Source organism: Lagopus leucura, unplaced genomic scaffold, assembly GCF_019238085.1.
Source record: "Lagopus leucura isolate 7727_CA_CO unplaced genomic scaffold, USGS_WTPT01 Super-Scaffold_100094, whole genome shotgun sequence".
In the NCBI taxonomy this organism is placed as follows: domain Eukaryota; kingdom Metazoa; phylum Chordata; class Aves; order Galliformes; family Phasianidae; genus Lagopus; species Lagopus leucura.
In genome coordinates, this window is record NW_024962321.1 from 241,809 (window position 1) to 255,167 (window position 13,359).

A 13,359-nucleotide genomic window follows, 5' to 3' on the forward strand; every position below is an offset into this window, starting at 1 on the left:
CTGGCCCGAAGCAGCAGCACTGAGCCCACACACCTATGGGCAAGCAGGGGACACCTGGCGCAAGGCTCAGTGAGGCCCAGTCCAGCGAGGGAGTGACTCAACCTCCGCCCTTGGGCTGTTTACTTCAACTTTGGCCAGGGATGAGGAAGAGCAGCACTGCAGTTGCTCTGCGTTCCCCTTCCTGCGCTGGGCCGCACCGCACTGCGCTCACAGCTGCGCAGCACAGCAGCTCCACGCAGCACCGGGGCTCCAGCGCTCAGTGCTGTGCCACAGCCTCACTGAAACAAAGCATTTTGGCTTCAAAATGCAACTGAATAATCCGCCAAGCCAACACTTTTCAAAACCATTTTTATTTAAATAAGACTTTAAATACATTACATAAAACATTAAAAATGAAACCAAAAATCTGTTACTTCACAGGGCATTAGGCAGCAGTCGCTAGTAACACGTAAGCTCTGCAGCTCTATTTACAACGATACTTGTTACATTAGTCCAAGATTGATCCCTTGTCAGAAGTTTAACCCAAGGCGATGTTCCTTCAGGTACAGCAGCCCACGCTCTTTGGGCTTGTATGACATCACCACCTGCCAGGCCAGGACTGCAGGCACCCAGCCTTAAGGTCACTCCATTTGCTCAGCTTCCCCAGATCCCTCTACCACTGGGAATGACAGCCTACAGAGGGTCCTGTCTGCCCTGGCCGTGCCACAGCTCGGCACCTTGCTGCAGGGCCCCCATGGTCACTGCCCATGGAAAGGGGAGGGCAGAGCTGGGGGCAGAGCTGGGGGCAGGCCCTGGGCTCAGCAGGGCACTTGTGGCGTTTTCCAGCCTGAAGCTAAACGCCCAAATTACCTCTGTTAAATGAGGGACAGCAAGACGAGATAGCATGGGCTCTTGTCAGTTTATTACATCACTGAATTACACCAGTCCAGACTGAACAGTGGACCCAAGAATGGTACATTACACAAACCGACTGGTTTTAAACTTATGACAAGGGACAGATGGGAATCTCATTGTAAGGAAATCTTCTTGCATAAAGCTTCAGTGGCCCATGGGCACTTAAAACCCATGGACTTTCAGCTGGTCGTCTTTGGCCAGTCCAATCTGCAAGAAAAAAATGCACTTCATAGCACTTCACACCACTCAAACCTCCGTGAGCATTCATACACCATCTGCACTGCAGAAATGACAAATTCCTGCTTCGCCCCAAAACACGGAGTGCAAACAAGACTGCAACTGCAAAATCTCACAGAATAATGTATTCCTCCAGCAAATGTTTCAGTAAGCACAAGAGCAGTCTCCTCCCTCCGCTGCTCTTTTGCACGCAGTCAGGTTCTGCTCCGCTCCCAGTTCAGCAATTAAGCCTTACCTCGACGAGGAACTGGCAGATGTTCTTGCGCTGGTCGCCCTGCAGCTGAATCACTTCTCCATACTCAGGGTGCTCGATCACAGTACCATTGCAGGCAAATTTCTGGGGAAAGAAGAAGGCTCCTTCAGGACGACAAAACCTCTGACTGCTACCCCGGCCCCACAGCCCCCCGTGTCCCACCACCCCCGGCCCCACACAGTCCCACAGCCCACCTTCTTGAACGCCTTCACCAGTTTCTTTTTATCGTAATCATCCGCGATGCCCTGGACAGTTGTGAGGGTCTTCCTGCCGTTCCGCTGCTGGATCCTTATATGGATGTAGTCCTCAGTGCCGGCAGGAAGCAGGTCATCACCCTTACTTGCATCAGCAAAGGGGTCTGCGGGGAGAGCGCGTCAGCGCCGGCCCCGCCCCGCCGCGCTCCCATTGGCCCTCCCGCCCGCCCGTCACCCTCCGCCCCCGCCCCCTCCCCGCCCCCGCCCCCCCGCGGCTGACGCAACGCGGCCCCGGAGCGCAGCTGCGCCACGGGGCGGAGCCGCCGCAGGGAGGGGCCGCCGGGCCCGGCCCGGCCCAGCGCCGCACAAAGGCCTCACCGAAGGGTTGGAGGTTCTGGATAGCGGACATACGATACGCTTCCCTTCCCTCGGCGAGGCGGCGGCGGCGGGCGGCGGCGGAGGCGGCGACGCGGCGGGTGGCGGCGGCGGCGCGAGCGGCTGAGACGGAGGATGCTCTCGCGGCGGCGGCTGCGGACGCTGTCACGGGGGCGGGACCGGCGCCGCCCGCTTATATACCACCTCCGCGTGACGTCAGCACGCACGAGAAACGAGCGCGCCGATTGGCCCCCCCGCGGGGGCGTCACGACGTACGGCCGAACGCGGCCACGCCCCGGCTGGCGCGACGGGAGCCGTACGCATGCGCAACTCTAAGCCGCGCGGGGTGGGGGGGGCAGCGGCACGCGGTGCGGCGCACGCGCAGTACGGCGGCGCCTCGCGGGGCCTCGGGCAGCGCCTGGCCGGGCGATCGCGCTGTGCTGCGGCCGCGCTGCTCACGGCGGCCCGCACGGCTCGGCTCGGCTCGGCTCGGCGCTGTCCTCGCGTTTGCGGAGCCTGCCGCCCCCTCGTGCCATCCGCTCCCCGCAGTGGCGGCTCCAGGCCCCGCGATGGCAGAAGCCGTGAGGTTCGTGCGGGGTTCGAACGCCTCTGGGCGCCGATGGGCCGCGTGGGGACGGAGCTGCACGGCGCTGTGCCGCTCAGCCAGCGCTCCTCTGCGGCCGTCCGCGCCCCGCCGTGATGCCGTGCATTTCCGAGGGACGATCGGCACCGCGCCGTGCTGCTCTCTGCGGCCCTGGCAGCCGTCGCACGGTGGGACGCTTCGTTCCTGGGGTTTTGATTGAGATACCCCCATTCATTGCTTTCTGCCGGGTAGAAGGATCGTTTGCTTGGCTGTACTTCAGCGTCTCTCTGGTGCTTCTAAAGCATCTGTTACTTTTCCGTGTCGTTATGTGCTGGAGCACTGGCTAAAATTGTCATTAAAATGTGGATTTGCTCCACAGCCGCCGTGACCCAGCAGACAGCACTTCTCTCCCCTCTGTTTCTGCTCAATTTCCCCTCTCTCGGATCAGGAATCATCTCCCGCAGCCACGTACCGCCCCGCCGGACAGCAGAGGAGGAATCTGACGATGTCAGCGCACCTCGACCGGCAGAGCGCTGCCAACGGAGCGCTTTTACCGCCAGGGCTCCATCGGAGCAGGGAGCTGCGGGCCCCGAGCTGCCCGCGAGGTGGCAATGCTGCTCCGTCCACCTGCACGGCGGTTTTGCAGTGGCTGCGACATTCCTAGAAACCAGCTTTTCTCCTCCATCCTTCCTGCAGCCTCCGTGTGACTGCACGGAGCTGGATTCAGGATGAGCTGCATTTCTGGTGTGCGCTATTTGATCCCATCAGTCAGCAAAGCAGCACCAGCAATAAATGTGCTCCTCGATCGCACCGCAACACGGCTGCTGTGAGCACAGCGCTATGGGGCAAAGGTCATGCAGGGAATCCCAGAGGTCACCACCCCTTCTGCACGTGGGCATTCCTGGGAATGCCCGTCCCAAAGGTGGCAAACCCCGGAAAAACACGGGGCGATTGTGCTGCTCTCTGCCCTCCCGAGGTCAGGGCTGTGGGGCGTGCAGTGAAACACATCTGTCTGCTGGGTGCTGCTGGGATGGAGGCACCGTAACTGGGCCGTGCGAAGGGCAGCTCCTGACGCTCTGTCCCCACACAGCAATGTGTCCCGATGCCATCCTGCCATGCGCTGCTGAAAGCAGCTGCGGGCACCTTCAGCTCCTGCCTCCCCCTCTGCAGCACTTTGCTGTGCTGCTCCTATGGTGTCCCGCAGGGTGCGCTCCGCCCGCTGCATGGGGCTGAGGTCCTGCCCTCCCCAGGCTGCAGCCTTCCTCCCGTGCTGCTCAGCCTTTGTCATCTCCGGCTGTGAAACCTCCTCTCTCCGCGAGGTGCCAGGAGAGCTCTGAGCACGGGGCTGTCTGGGAGCACTGCTGGGCTGCGAGCAGGAACAAGCTCAGCTCTTTGCTGCTTGGCAGTCCCTGCAGCAATGGGGGCAGTGCAGCTCCTCCTGGGGCAGGGACATGTGGGGTGGAGGGCGGGGAACTCCTGTGGGTAGGGATGGCAGTTCCAGACCAAGGAACTGTGCTCGTACTGTGCATGGTGCATTTGTCCTCTTGCCTACATTTGGGGCTGCAACATTCTGTGGGTTTGCTGCAGAAAAGGAGACCGAATCCCTTTCCACCCCAGCCATGCCCTGCATTGCTCCTTGGGGCTGTCCTGCAGCAGGATGGTTCAGACCACCCCTGGTTCATAGCCCCACACACATTGCTCACACCACAGGACGGTGCTGAGCAGCGCTGTGCTGGGAGCCCTCACTTGGGCACTCAGCAGCAGCCAGGAGCAGCAGAGCAGCCCAAACTCACAGCAGGGAGCAGCGACTGGGATGGAGAGATGGGGAGATCACCCCCAACACACCCCATGTTGTTCCTGCCTGCCCTGTGCAGCTCCGCTGTGGAGCAGAGCTGCTGCCCTGGGACATGGTGATCCCTCTGTATGAACCACCTCTGGGGATGCCCCCTCCTCACTCAGTGATGGGGATTGAGGTCAAAGGGTTTTCTGCTATGGAGAGGCTGAGATATAGCATTAAGGCAGCTCAGGGAGCAGGGCAAGGGGCCGGGCAGGTTCTCATGCTGTCTCCTGACAGAGGCACAGGGCTGACTCAAAGCCATTGCAGCACACCACGGACTGCTGTGCTCAGCAGCTCTCGGTCCCATTCCCACATGTCAGCAAAGGAGCTGCTGCCAGGTGTGCCCGCTGTCCTGCTGCTCACACACCGGGGTCACACTGTGGCTGAAGGGTGATAAAGAGGTGCTGTGAGAAGGGGCTGAGCTGCCAGGGCTGCTCACAGTTAGATCCCAGTGGGTGCAGCAGGGCTGGGGCTGAGGCAGAGGAGCACAATGGGACATGGGGGGCAGCAGGGCTGTAGCACATCTCCTGGGGGGCACGAAGACAATGGGAGCACACTGCTTCCCACTGCATGCCAGGGAGAGGTCATGGGGAGACCTGAGCTGGGCCCAGCCCTGGGCAGCTCTCAGCCCCGGGAGGTTGGTGCCATTCAACAGCTGGGTCTGGGCCCTGTCCAGAGCGCCCGATCACGGGGTGCTTCCAATGCTCCAGGCAGGACAGTGAGGCCCTTGGCGTGGGTGCCCCCGTGTTCAGCCCCATTCTGCTGCGCACAGTGGGGCCCGAGGCAAAGCTGCTGTCAGCCAGGCGCTGCCCTGCAGCCAGCACAGCGCTGTGCCCTGCACCGTCACAGAACGGCTCGGAGCAGAAGGGACCTCACGCAGTTAAATGGGAGCGAGGTGCCGGACTGCTGAGCAGGGGAGGGGGGGACCGGGGTTGCAGGGGGTGCGTGCAGCAGCAATGGCGGCAGCGGAGGTGGCAGCGCCTGGCAAAGGGCCACAGCCCGGCTCTGCTGACTGGGCTGAGGGCCGGGGCGAGGAAGCCGAAGCCTTCGGTCAGCACCTGCTTCGCCCCACTTCGCGTTTCCCTTACGAGGCAAAACCCACGAGCCACGCACAGGAACGCGCCCAGCCCTGCGGTCCCTCCCTGCTGGGCGCCGCCTACACGCAGCAACTCCCCGAGGGCCAAACACGGGCCGCCCGCCAGCGCCTTCCGCGCAGCCCCGTCCCGGCGCCGCGGGGATCGGCCGCTTGCACAACGCGGCCACCGCCCGGCCCGGCCCGGCGTCCGTGGGGACAGCGCGCCCCCCGTGCTGCTGCGGCTTTGTGCCTTGTGCCCTCCGGGTCGGGGCACAGCAGCAGCCGTGTGCTCTGCCTGTCCCACGGAGCCTTGATCGCAGCCAGCGTTGTGTGCCGGCCTGGAAGAGGAACGGGGACCTTTTGTGGGCTGCGTGGAGGTCGGCCAAAGCCCGGCCGTCGTCCCTGCTTTTGGCTGGGAGAAGTCAGTGAGCAGGGTGCCTGTCTGCCTGCAGAACGCTGCCATCCCTCATCTCCCGCTGCCCTTCTGCTGGCACTTGAGCTGCTGCCTGCATCAGGCCCCAATCCCCAAATGGGGATTGCTGCCCTGAGCTGCACATCTGCCGTGGGCACAGCTCTCCCAACAGCCAACGTGCTCCAGGCTGCACGGACAGCCACACCACCACAAAGCTGCTGCCTTTCCGCCCCGCGCTCACCAGGACCCCCCCGGGCTGGCAGCAGGTTTGGGTGAAACCCATGGGGCTGAGGTCGGTTGCTCCCCACAGCCAGCAACACCAAAGTGTGCAAACCCTCTGTGCTCTGCATCCCCTGCTCCAGGACGGGCTCACGCAGATCTCAACCTTTGGTTTTCAGACCCTGGCTGCAGCCCATCCAGCATCAAACACACGCTGGGAGCTTCCTCAAACCCAGGCCCCACACTGAGCCCATCGCCTCGCAGCCCAGGGCAGGGGCTGCCCAGGGTCGGGTTGAGGGGCTCCAGCTGCACTCACCCGGCAGCCATTTTGGGGACGCGGCCGTGCCCTGCTGCGGCATGCCCAGCGCCGGGCGGGGAGCACAGAGGCGGGGGCCCCCCCGGCATGTTCCCATCGCTGTGTCAGTGCCGCCGCCCTGCTGCCAGCCGGGCGTGCCGGGAACCGCCTGCACCTGATTGCAAAACGGCCGGGCGCTGCGCTGGTGCCACATTCCCAGCAGCTCCTGGGAGACGCTGGAGGCCAAGGTGGTCCCCCCTTGCACCCTGCAGAGCCCCCGCAGATGTTCTGAATGCCACCTGGGGTCCCCGTCACATCAGAAGAGGTGGGGAGGGATGCGGGCACGGAGCTGTGGTCTGAGTGTGGAGCAGCACCGGGTGTGGGAACCGCGTACCGTGCATGGCTGTGGCACGGCCATGGTGTGGGCACGACGGCTGTGCTCTGTGCCATAGCTGTGGGTGCACAGTGCCCAGCTCCTGCCCTGGGCCGCAGCGGGTGGCTCGCTGCCAGGCTGTGCCACATGCTGTGCTGGCCTGGCTCACAGATGAGCCTGGGACTGCTGCTGGGTGCGAGGCCTCACTGCAGCGAAGCTCACATTCCTGCAGCAGCTTTTGGTGTTGCTCAGTGCTGCGGCACATGCTGGTCAGGATGGCAGTTGCATGGTGACCCCAGCACCGTGTCCCCAGCACAGGGTGGGAAGCACGGCAGTGGCTGGAGGTCACTGGAGCCGTGCAATGAAGCTGAGCCAGGGCTGCCCACAGGTCCCCAGGGTCACAGGGATATGGTGAGCTCAGGGGACAGGAGAGATGCAGAGTCTTCTCTGCTGGCTTAGCACCAGGAGGGCCGGCACACGTCTGGTGGTGCTCAGTAAGTCCTGGCCTGTGTACAGTGGGGGGAATCTCTCCCTCTTCCACCCACAGGCCTGGGCACAGGGCAGCCACTGTGGAGCCAACCCGTGCCAAATAGGGCAAGGGCTGAAGGACCTCCTTGGCTCAACACAGCTGCTCGTGATGCTCCGATCTCCTGGGGACACCAGTGTGAAGCCCCCAGCTCTGTGTCACTGAGACCCACGTGTTGTGAGCCGTGGGTTTGGCTGCTCAGAGCCCAGCTGTGCCGGTGGATGGGCCTGCTTGGTACCACACAGGGACAGGGCAGGCACGAGACCCCCAGAGCTGTGGGACCCCCTGGCAGCAGCACAGGGCTGGTTCTGCTGGTTCTGCCTGCAGTGCAGGTGAGCCCGAACCGGGGCCGATGGGGTCCATCTGCCCACCGAGTTCCCCGGGCACAGCAGTGCGGGTGGAGAGCTGTTTCTCAGGCTCTGGCTGATGGTGAAAGCTGTTTCCCAGGCGTGGGCCGGGAAGAATGCAAACCCTCTGAAGTCCTCTGTAATTACCGCCGGGCGAGTTGCAGCGTGGAGCCGAGCCCCAGCCGCGGGCGTGGGAGCGAGCGGGTGACGCACCGACCCGTCCCCTCCTGCCCCAGGAACGCGGCGCGATGACTCACGGCCGCGGGGCAGGTGGGGACACGCGGCGTGAATGGGAACGGCAGAATGCACCCCGCTGCACTGTGGAGCCCCGTGTCCCACAGCCGCTCACCCCGTGGGGCCGAGTTCCCCGTGCTGCTCGCACCTCGGGTGCCGAGCCCGGCTCTGTCCCGCACGGGGGTGTCACCAGGCACAGGGAACGCCGCTCCCCGGCTCTGCGGATGGCTCGGGCCGCGCAGGGGCCGCGCTGTGATGTGACCCTCGCATCCCTCCAGCACCCCCAAGCAGCCCTCTCCCAGCCCGCTCTGCAGACACAGCCACGGACGGTGTCACACGGCCGTGTTTCGGACAGTCCTGAGCCAGCAGGTGCCGAAATGCCACTCAGCGCTGCACTGCGGCCGGTGTTCGGCCCACCACGGGGGGCTGCGCGTCCTTACGGCCGTGGGCCGGGCGACCTCGGGCCTGGCAGGGAGAACAGCCGGGGTCAGCACGGGGGGCATCCCAGAGGGAAGGGCTGGGGCGGGTCGTGGACTGTGGCAGAGCAGAGGCGCAGCTACAGAACCGACTCAGAGCTGCCCGCAGACATGCGTGCACATTCTTGCACATACGTGTGCACCGCTCACACGTCCCCTCCCCTCTCCGCCCGAGAAGGGCTCAGCGCAGCCCCCGCTCCGGGACGCTGAGCCCGACCTGGAGCAGCACGGAGCTGCGTGCGGGCCGCAGGCAGGGAACGGCTGTCCGCACTGCAGTACCCCCGCACAGCCCTGTCCGCTCCGCAGCCCGGTGAGCTCCAGAGCACCCCGTGTGTCCCAGCGCACGCTGCTGCACCCCGACCCCCCCGCGCCGCCCCGCCCCGCCGCACCCCGCCCCGTTCCCGTCCCGCTCCGCCACCAGCGGAGGGCGCCCGTGGGCAGCGTTTGTGCCTCCGGCAGCGCCCGGCGCATCCCCGTGGGGTTCGGGAGCGCTCATCAGCGCGTCCCCGTTGGGCTCAGGGGTCCCTGCGGGTCTGTCGGGTCCCAGCGGGTCCCTGCGGGAAGGCCCGACCCCGTCCCAGCGCGTCCCGGAGCCGCAGCGCATCTCTTCCCGCTCCGTGTGCCCCCCCGGCCCGGGGACACCGCCGCCACCGCCGCCGGGAGCTCTCAGGGCAGCGTCGGACCGGCAGCACGCGGCTGGGGGTGCCGGGCTGAGGGACTCCCCCGATGGTTCGCTTCCCTGCAGTGGCTGAGCGCAGTTATTTGGATTTTAAAGAAATCAAACAAATGATCATGAAAAAAACAAACAAACAACAACAACAGGGGAAAGAGCTGATGCGAAGAAGAGACTGATAATTACTGTTGCTTATCGGGAGGATCGGCCGCGCTCCAGGCGAGAGGAGCACAGTGCCAAGCGCGGCGCCGGGCCCGGGCAGATCCCAGCCCTGTGCCAGACAGCCGCCCGCGGCCCTGCGCTTTGAACGCCGCACAGAAAACCATTAAGGGCTGCGAGGCGTGCGCTGAGCCGGCGAGCTGGAGGCAACCCAGAGCCCGCTGACAGGGGGGACCGTCGGCACCCAGCGGCAGCGGGGCGGGGCTGGCGGCTCGGAGCGCACGGCCTCCAAGGGGCCGGGATCACAGCCAGTGCCCACCCAGGATTGGGGCTCCCCTGGCGAGAGCCCCGGGAACGCAGTGCCCGCAGCTCGGGATTCACAGCCGCCCGAGCGCAGCGCTGTGGGCAAAGAGTGAGAGCGGCCGCGCTCTGCCCGCGGTCAGCATTGGGAAGAATGCGCGCAACTCCGTGCTGCGTGCCGGGGTGAGGGGTGAACAGACGGGGTGTGATCGCGTTTGCACACTGCCAGTACGAGGGTGAGGAAATGCAAGAGCCTCTCGCTACCTGGAAGACAGATGCTGAAAAAATAATGTGGGGAACTGCGAAGGTTGGGGGTTGCTGTGGAGATAGAGCTGAAACACTTTGTGATAGCCTGAGAGTTTGGCTCTTCTCAGACACAAAGAGCATCCTCTTGTCTGGGGTAACACAAGCTCTGTTTTGTCGTACTGCCTTTCCCTTGCCAAGCCCTGGCCGTGCCCCTGACTGCAGCACGAAGGAATTCCCAGGAGGAGCTCTGGGCTCTGCACCAGGGAATCCCCGGCCTCGGGACGCTCAGTGCGCGGCTGCTGCCCTATGTGTGAGCTGAGTGGGGCTGGGGCGGCACCGCAGCGCCTTCAGGGGCACCAATGGAGCACAGCAGGCTGCCCAGGGCTGCATCCAGCCTGGTGTGAGCACCTCCAGCACAGAACTTCTCTGTGCCTCACCACTCTCGTGCTACAGACTTCCTTCCTTAAAGTCATTCCTGTGAGCTCCCCTCCCATCAATCCCTCACCTGCTGGTCCCACTGCTGCCTGTAACCCGCTCCATCCTGCTGTCAGCATGCCGGGGGCAGAGAACAGCTGGGTGGCCTCGAGCATCACTCATTGCCCATCGCCCACCTCCCATCTCTCATTGCCAGCCCCTCTCCCAGCTCCTGCCCTCCGGCTGAACGCCCCAGGTCTGCCCAGCAGGGAGTTTCCACTGCACACACATCATAAAGATTCCTTTCATGGTAACAAACCTAAGAATGCTTTTTTCCAGATAATGTATTGGAGCTGTCAGGACATGTCCTAGCAGATGATAAAGAATCAGCAGCCGAGATAAAAAGAAAGGCAACGCATTTCACTCCACGCCTTGATGTATTTGTTACCCATCCTGGTGCTGTTCAGCCCTACGGAGCGGAGCTGCCAGCAGGGCACAGCCCGTCCCTTCCACGCAGCTCTCCCTGCGCCGCGTCCTTCAGCACTTCCTACAGAGCTGTGAAGTGCTGCGAATTGCACTTAGGAGAAGCTGGCCCATAGGGGAAACACAACGATTCCTAATTAGCTCTCATTCATTACATTAAAAGCTCAATTAAGTGCTATTGTCTGAGGCAAGCGCAGCACGCTGACCCCAGCCTTTCACCGCAGCCCTCAGCACCCGGCTGCAGCTCAGCCCCATCCCACGCCGCACACCTGCGCACCGATAGCATCTGCGGCGCGCCTCTGGCTGGAACGGGCGCCGACGGCGTCTCCCGAATGTTGCGATGTATTTTTATCTCAGGGGAATTTACCGTGGGTGTCTCAGGAGAGCCTGGGAGGCGGAATTCTTCCACCATGAGCTGGGGAGGGCAGCGCTGCGGGCTGCGGCTGCGAGGGGATTCCGGGAGGGTCAGCCGGGGCTGCAGCGGGGTTTACTGTGGGCTGAACTTCTGTATTCCAAAGGTATCGAACAAAGGCCCCCAATTCGGGTCTTTCTGCCCATGGGGCTGTGGCAGAGTTTTGTCTCTTTGTGGCGGTTGTCACCTTCGGGTTTGGGATGCTCTGGGGGATGAGTGTGCAGGCAGAGCTGAGCGCAGGACAGACCCCACGCCGGGGCTCGGAGCCGACGCGGGAATCGCTCACGGCACGAAGTGTTCACTGGGAGCTGCAGTGTGAGCAAAGCCAGCACAGCTGCACGGCTCAGCGCAGGGGTGGCCGAGGAGCGCGGCTCCACACGGCGCTGTGCCACCGGCACTGCTGGGAAACGCCGACCCCCCTGTGTGCCAGAGGGCAGCGTGCCAGCAGCAGGTCAGAGCCACGCATCTGCCTGGGCTGCGGTGCGCTCCTCTGCGCTCTGCTGCTGCCAGGCCCCGTCCCCGGCTCTGAGAGGGATGTGGCACCGCCATCCCAATTTGCAGAGTGTGCAGTGTGGGGAATCAAAACACAAATCCGGAGCAAATGAACTCCAAGGCTGTTCTGCAGAGCGGAGCCTTCAGCTGGGGGTCCTGCACCGACCCCGGCCAGGCTGCTCCGTCTCACCGCCCTCTGCTGCTGCGGGACTGCGCAACTCCCTGCGAAGGCCTTGAGGTGCACCACGGATGCAGCTAGGTGTTGTTGCTGTTGTGATCTTCAGGGAATAGATGAAAGGAAGGAGGCACCCCGAATTACTGAGGGCGAGGCTCTGGGAACATTTTAGCAGCTCCAAAATCAGTTAAGTTCTTTAGAATGTGAAAACAGCCAGAGGGGCCCTGGGAAGGAAGGAGATCACCGCGGGAGAGAAGTACAAAAGCTGCCTAATCCCCATAACTCCACCGCTGCCTCACAGGAACCTCTGCTAAAAGCAAGAATCACTTCTCTTATCCGCAGATGACATCTCTGGAGCCAGCCAGGCCAGCAGCTTGGGTGTGCGATTTTCCACTGCATACTGCAACACCTGGCGCCGCATCACTGAAGGGATTGTTTTTTTCCAAGCAAAGAATACAACAGCGCAGTGTCTCCCTTCCCTCTTCTCTGCCGCCTTTCAGGCTAAGACCCGTCCAGCCACATTGCTACAACCACGGCACCCAGTCCCTCCGTGTTGCTGCAGGTGTGGCCCCGTCCTGCAGCTCCGGGCGGTGCTGATCAGCCCCCATTCCTGGTGCTGCAGGGCTCTGTGCTGCTCCTGTGTGCCCCCACATGCCCCATGCGGGCAGTGCTGCCCCAATGAGTTCAGCAGTGCTGCCCCAATGAGTTCAGCAGTGCTGCCTCACAGCAAAACACTGAGCCGTATGAGGCACAAGCACAGCTAAGGGCCGATCGCATTCTTTGCATTGGTAACCATGCCTGATGTGTCCTGGCAGTGGTGTCTAATGCATTTCCAGTTTATCTGACCTCATCTGCCTGAGCATCGCACCTTGCCACAGCAGTGAGACACAGGGAATGGAACACAGGCATTCCTGATTCTACAAACGTTGCGGAAGCCACAGCTGCTGCTGAAAGGCGCTGCAGGAAAGCAGTTGGGTCTGAAGCCGTGACCCAGGTGCCACCGGGAAGCAGTGAGCGTCTGCAGCGTAAGTGACCGAAACCCATCGCTGTGGGGACTTTCCGACCTCTTCAGAGATTCACCCTACACCGCTGTGTCAGCAGAAACCACTGCAGTTTCTTCTCTTTTGAATTACAGGGTTCTGCCAAATGCAGTATCAGTACAAAGTACCGCCAGGTCTGTGCTTGTCCTGGATAGAGGTCCTGGCTGGAAGGTTTCCATCTGGCTTTGGCTCAGCCCTACATACAGATAATGGATGCTCAGAGCTCCTAAGTCAGCAGCTTATGTTGGCTTCGGGCACTTTAAAAAAGCAAATAGAGAAATGTGTAGATTTCAAGGATATCGGGTGCTTGTGGACAGTGTCACAGGGGATTCACTTGTTGCTTCATGAAGCAGCGCAGGGTGGAGTTGGAGCGAGCACCTCCACATCTCAGGTGCAATACTGAAATGTTAAAACATAGCCCTGAGCGAGGAGCCTCCGTCCTGAATCACAGCTGTGCTGGGAATGAAAGCGGAAAGAGCAGATCCCGGTGTGCTGCAGCGATGCTGGTGGGAAGTGACAAAAGATGTGAAACAGGGGCGAGAAAAGTGATGATTCTGGAATTTGGCTGCGAGTGTCAGGGGTGACGAAAAGCAGCGGCAACGCCTCCCGCGTGGGCTATAAAGGGCTGCGGGCAG

At 62.5% G+C, this 13,359-nt stretch overlaps 1 protein-coding gene across 1 annotated transcript; it reads right to left on the minus strand.

Moving 5' to 3' along the window:
* Positions 1 to 879: 879 nt before the first annotated feature.
* EIF1 (eukaryotic translation initiation factor 1) lies at positions 880 to 2,043 on the minus strand. The gene is made up of 4 exons (XM_042887599.1): positions 1,957 to 2,043; positions 1,579 to 1,742; positions 1,367 to 1,468; positions 880 to 1,101 (listed from the first exon to the last, which is right to left on the minus strand). Exons 1-4 carry the CDS (start codon positions 1,985 to 1,987, stop codon positions 1,057 to 1,059), a joined length of 342 nt encoding a protein of 113 aa, XP_042743533.1. The 5' UTR covers positions 1,988 to 2,043; the 3' UTR covers positions 880 to 1,056.
* Positions 2,044 to 13,359: the final 11,316 nt, after the last annotated feature.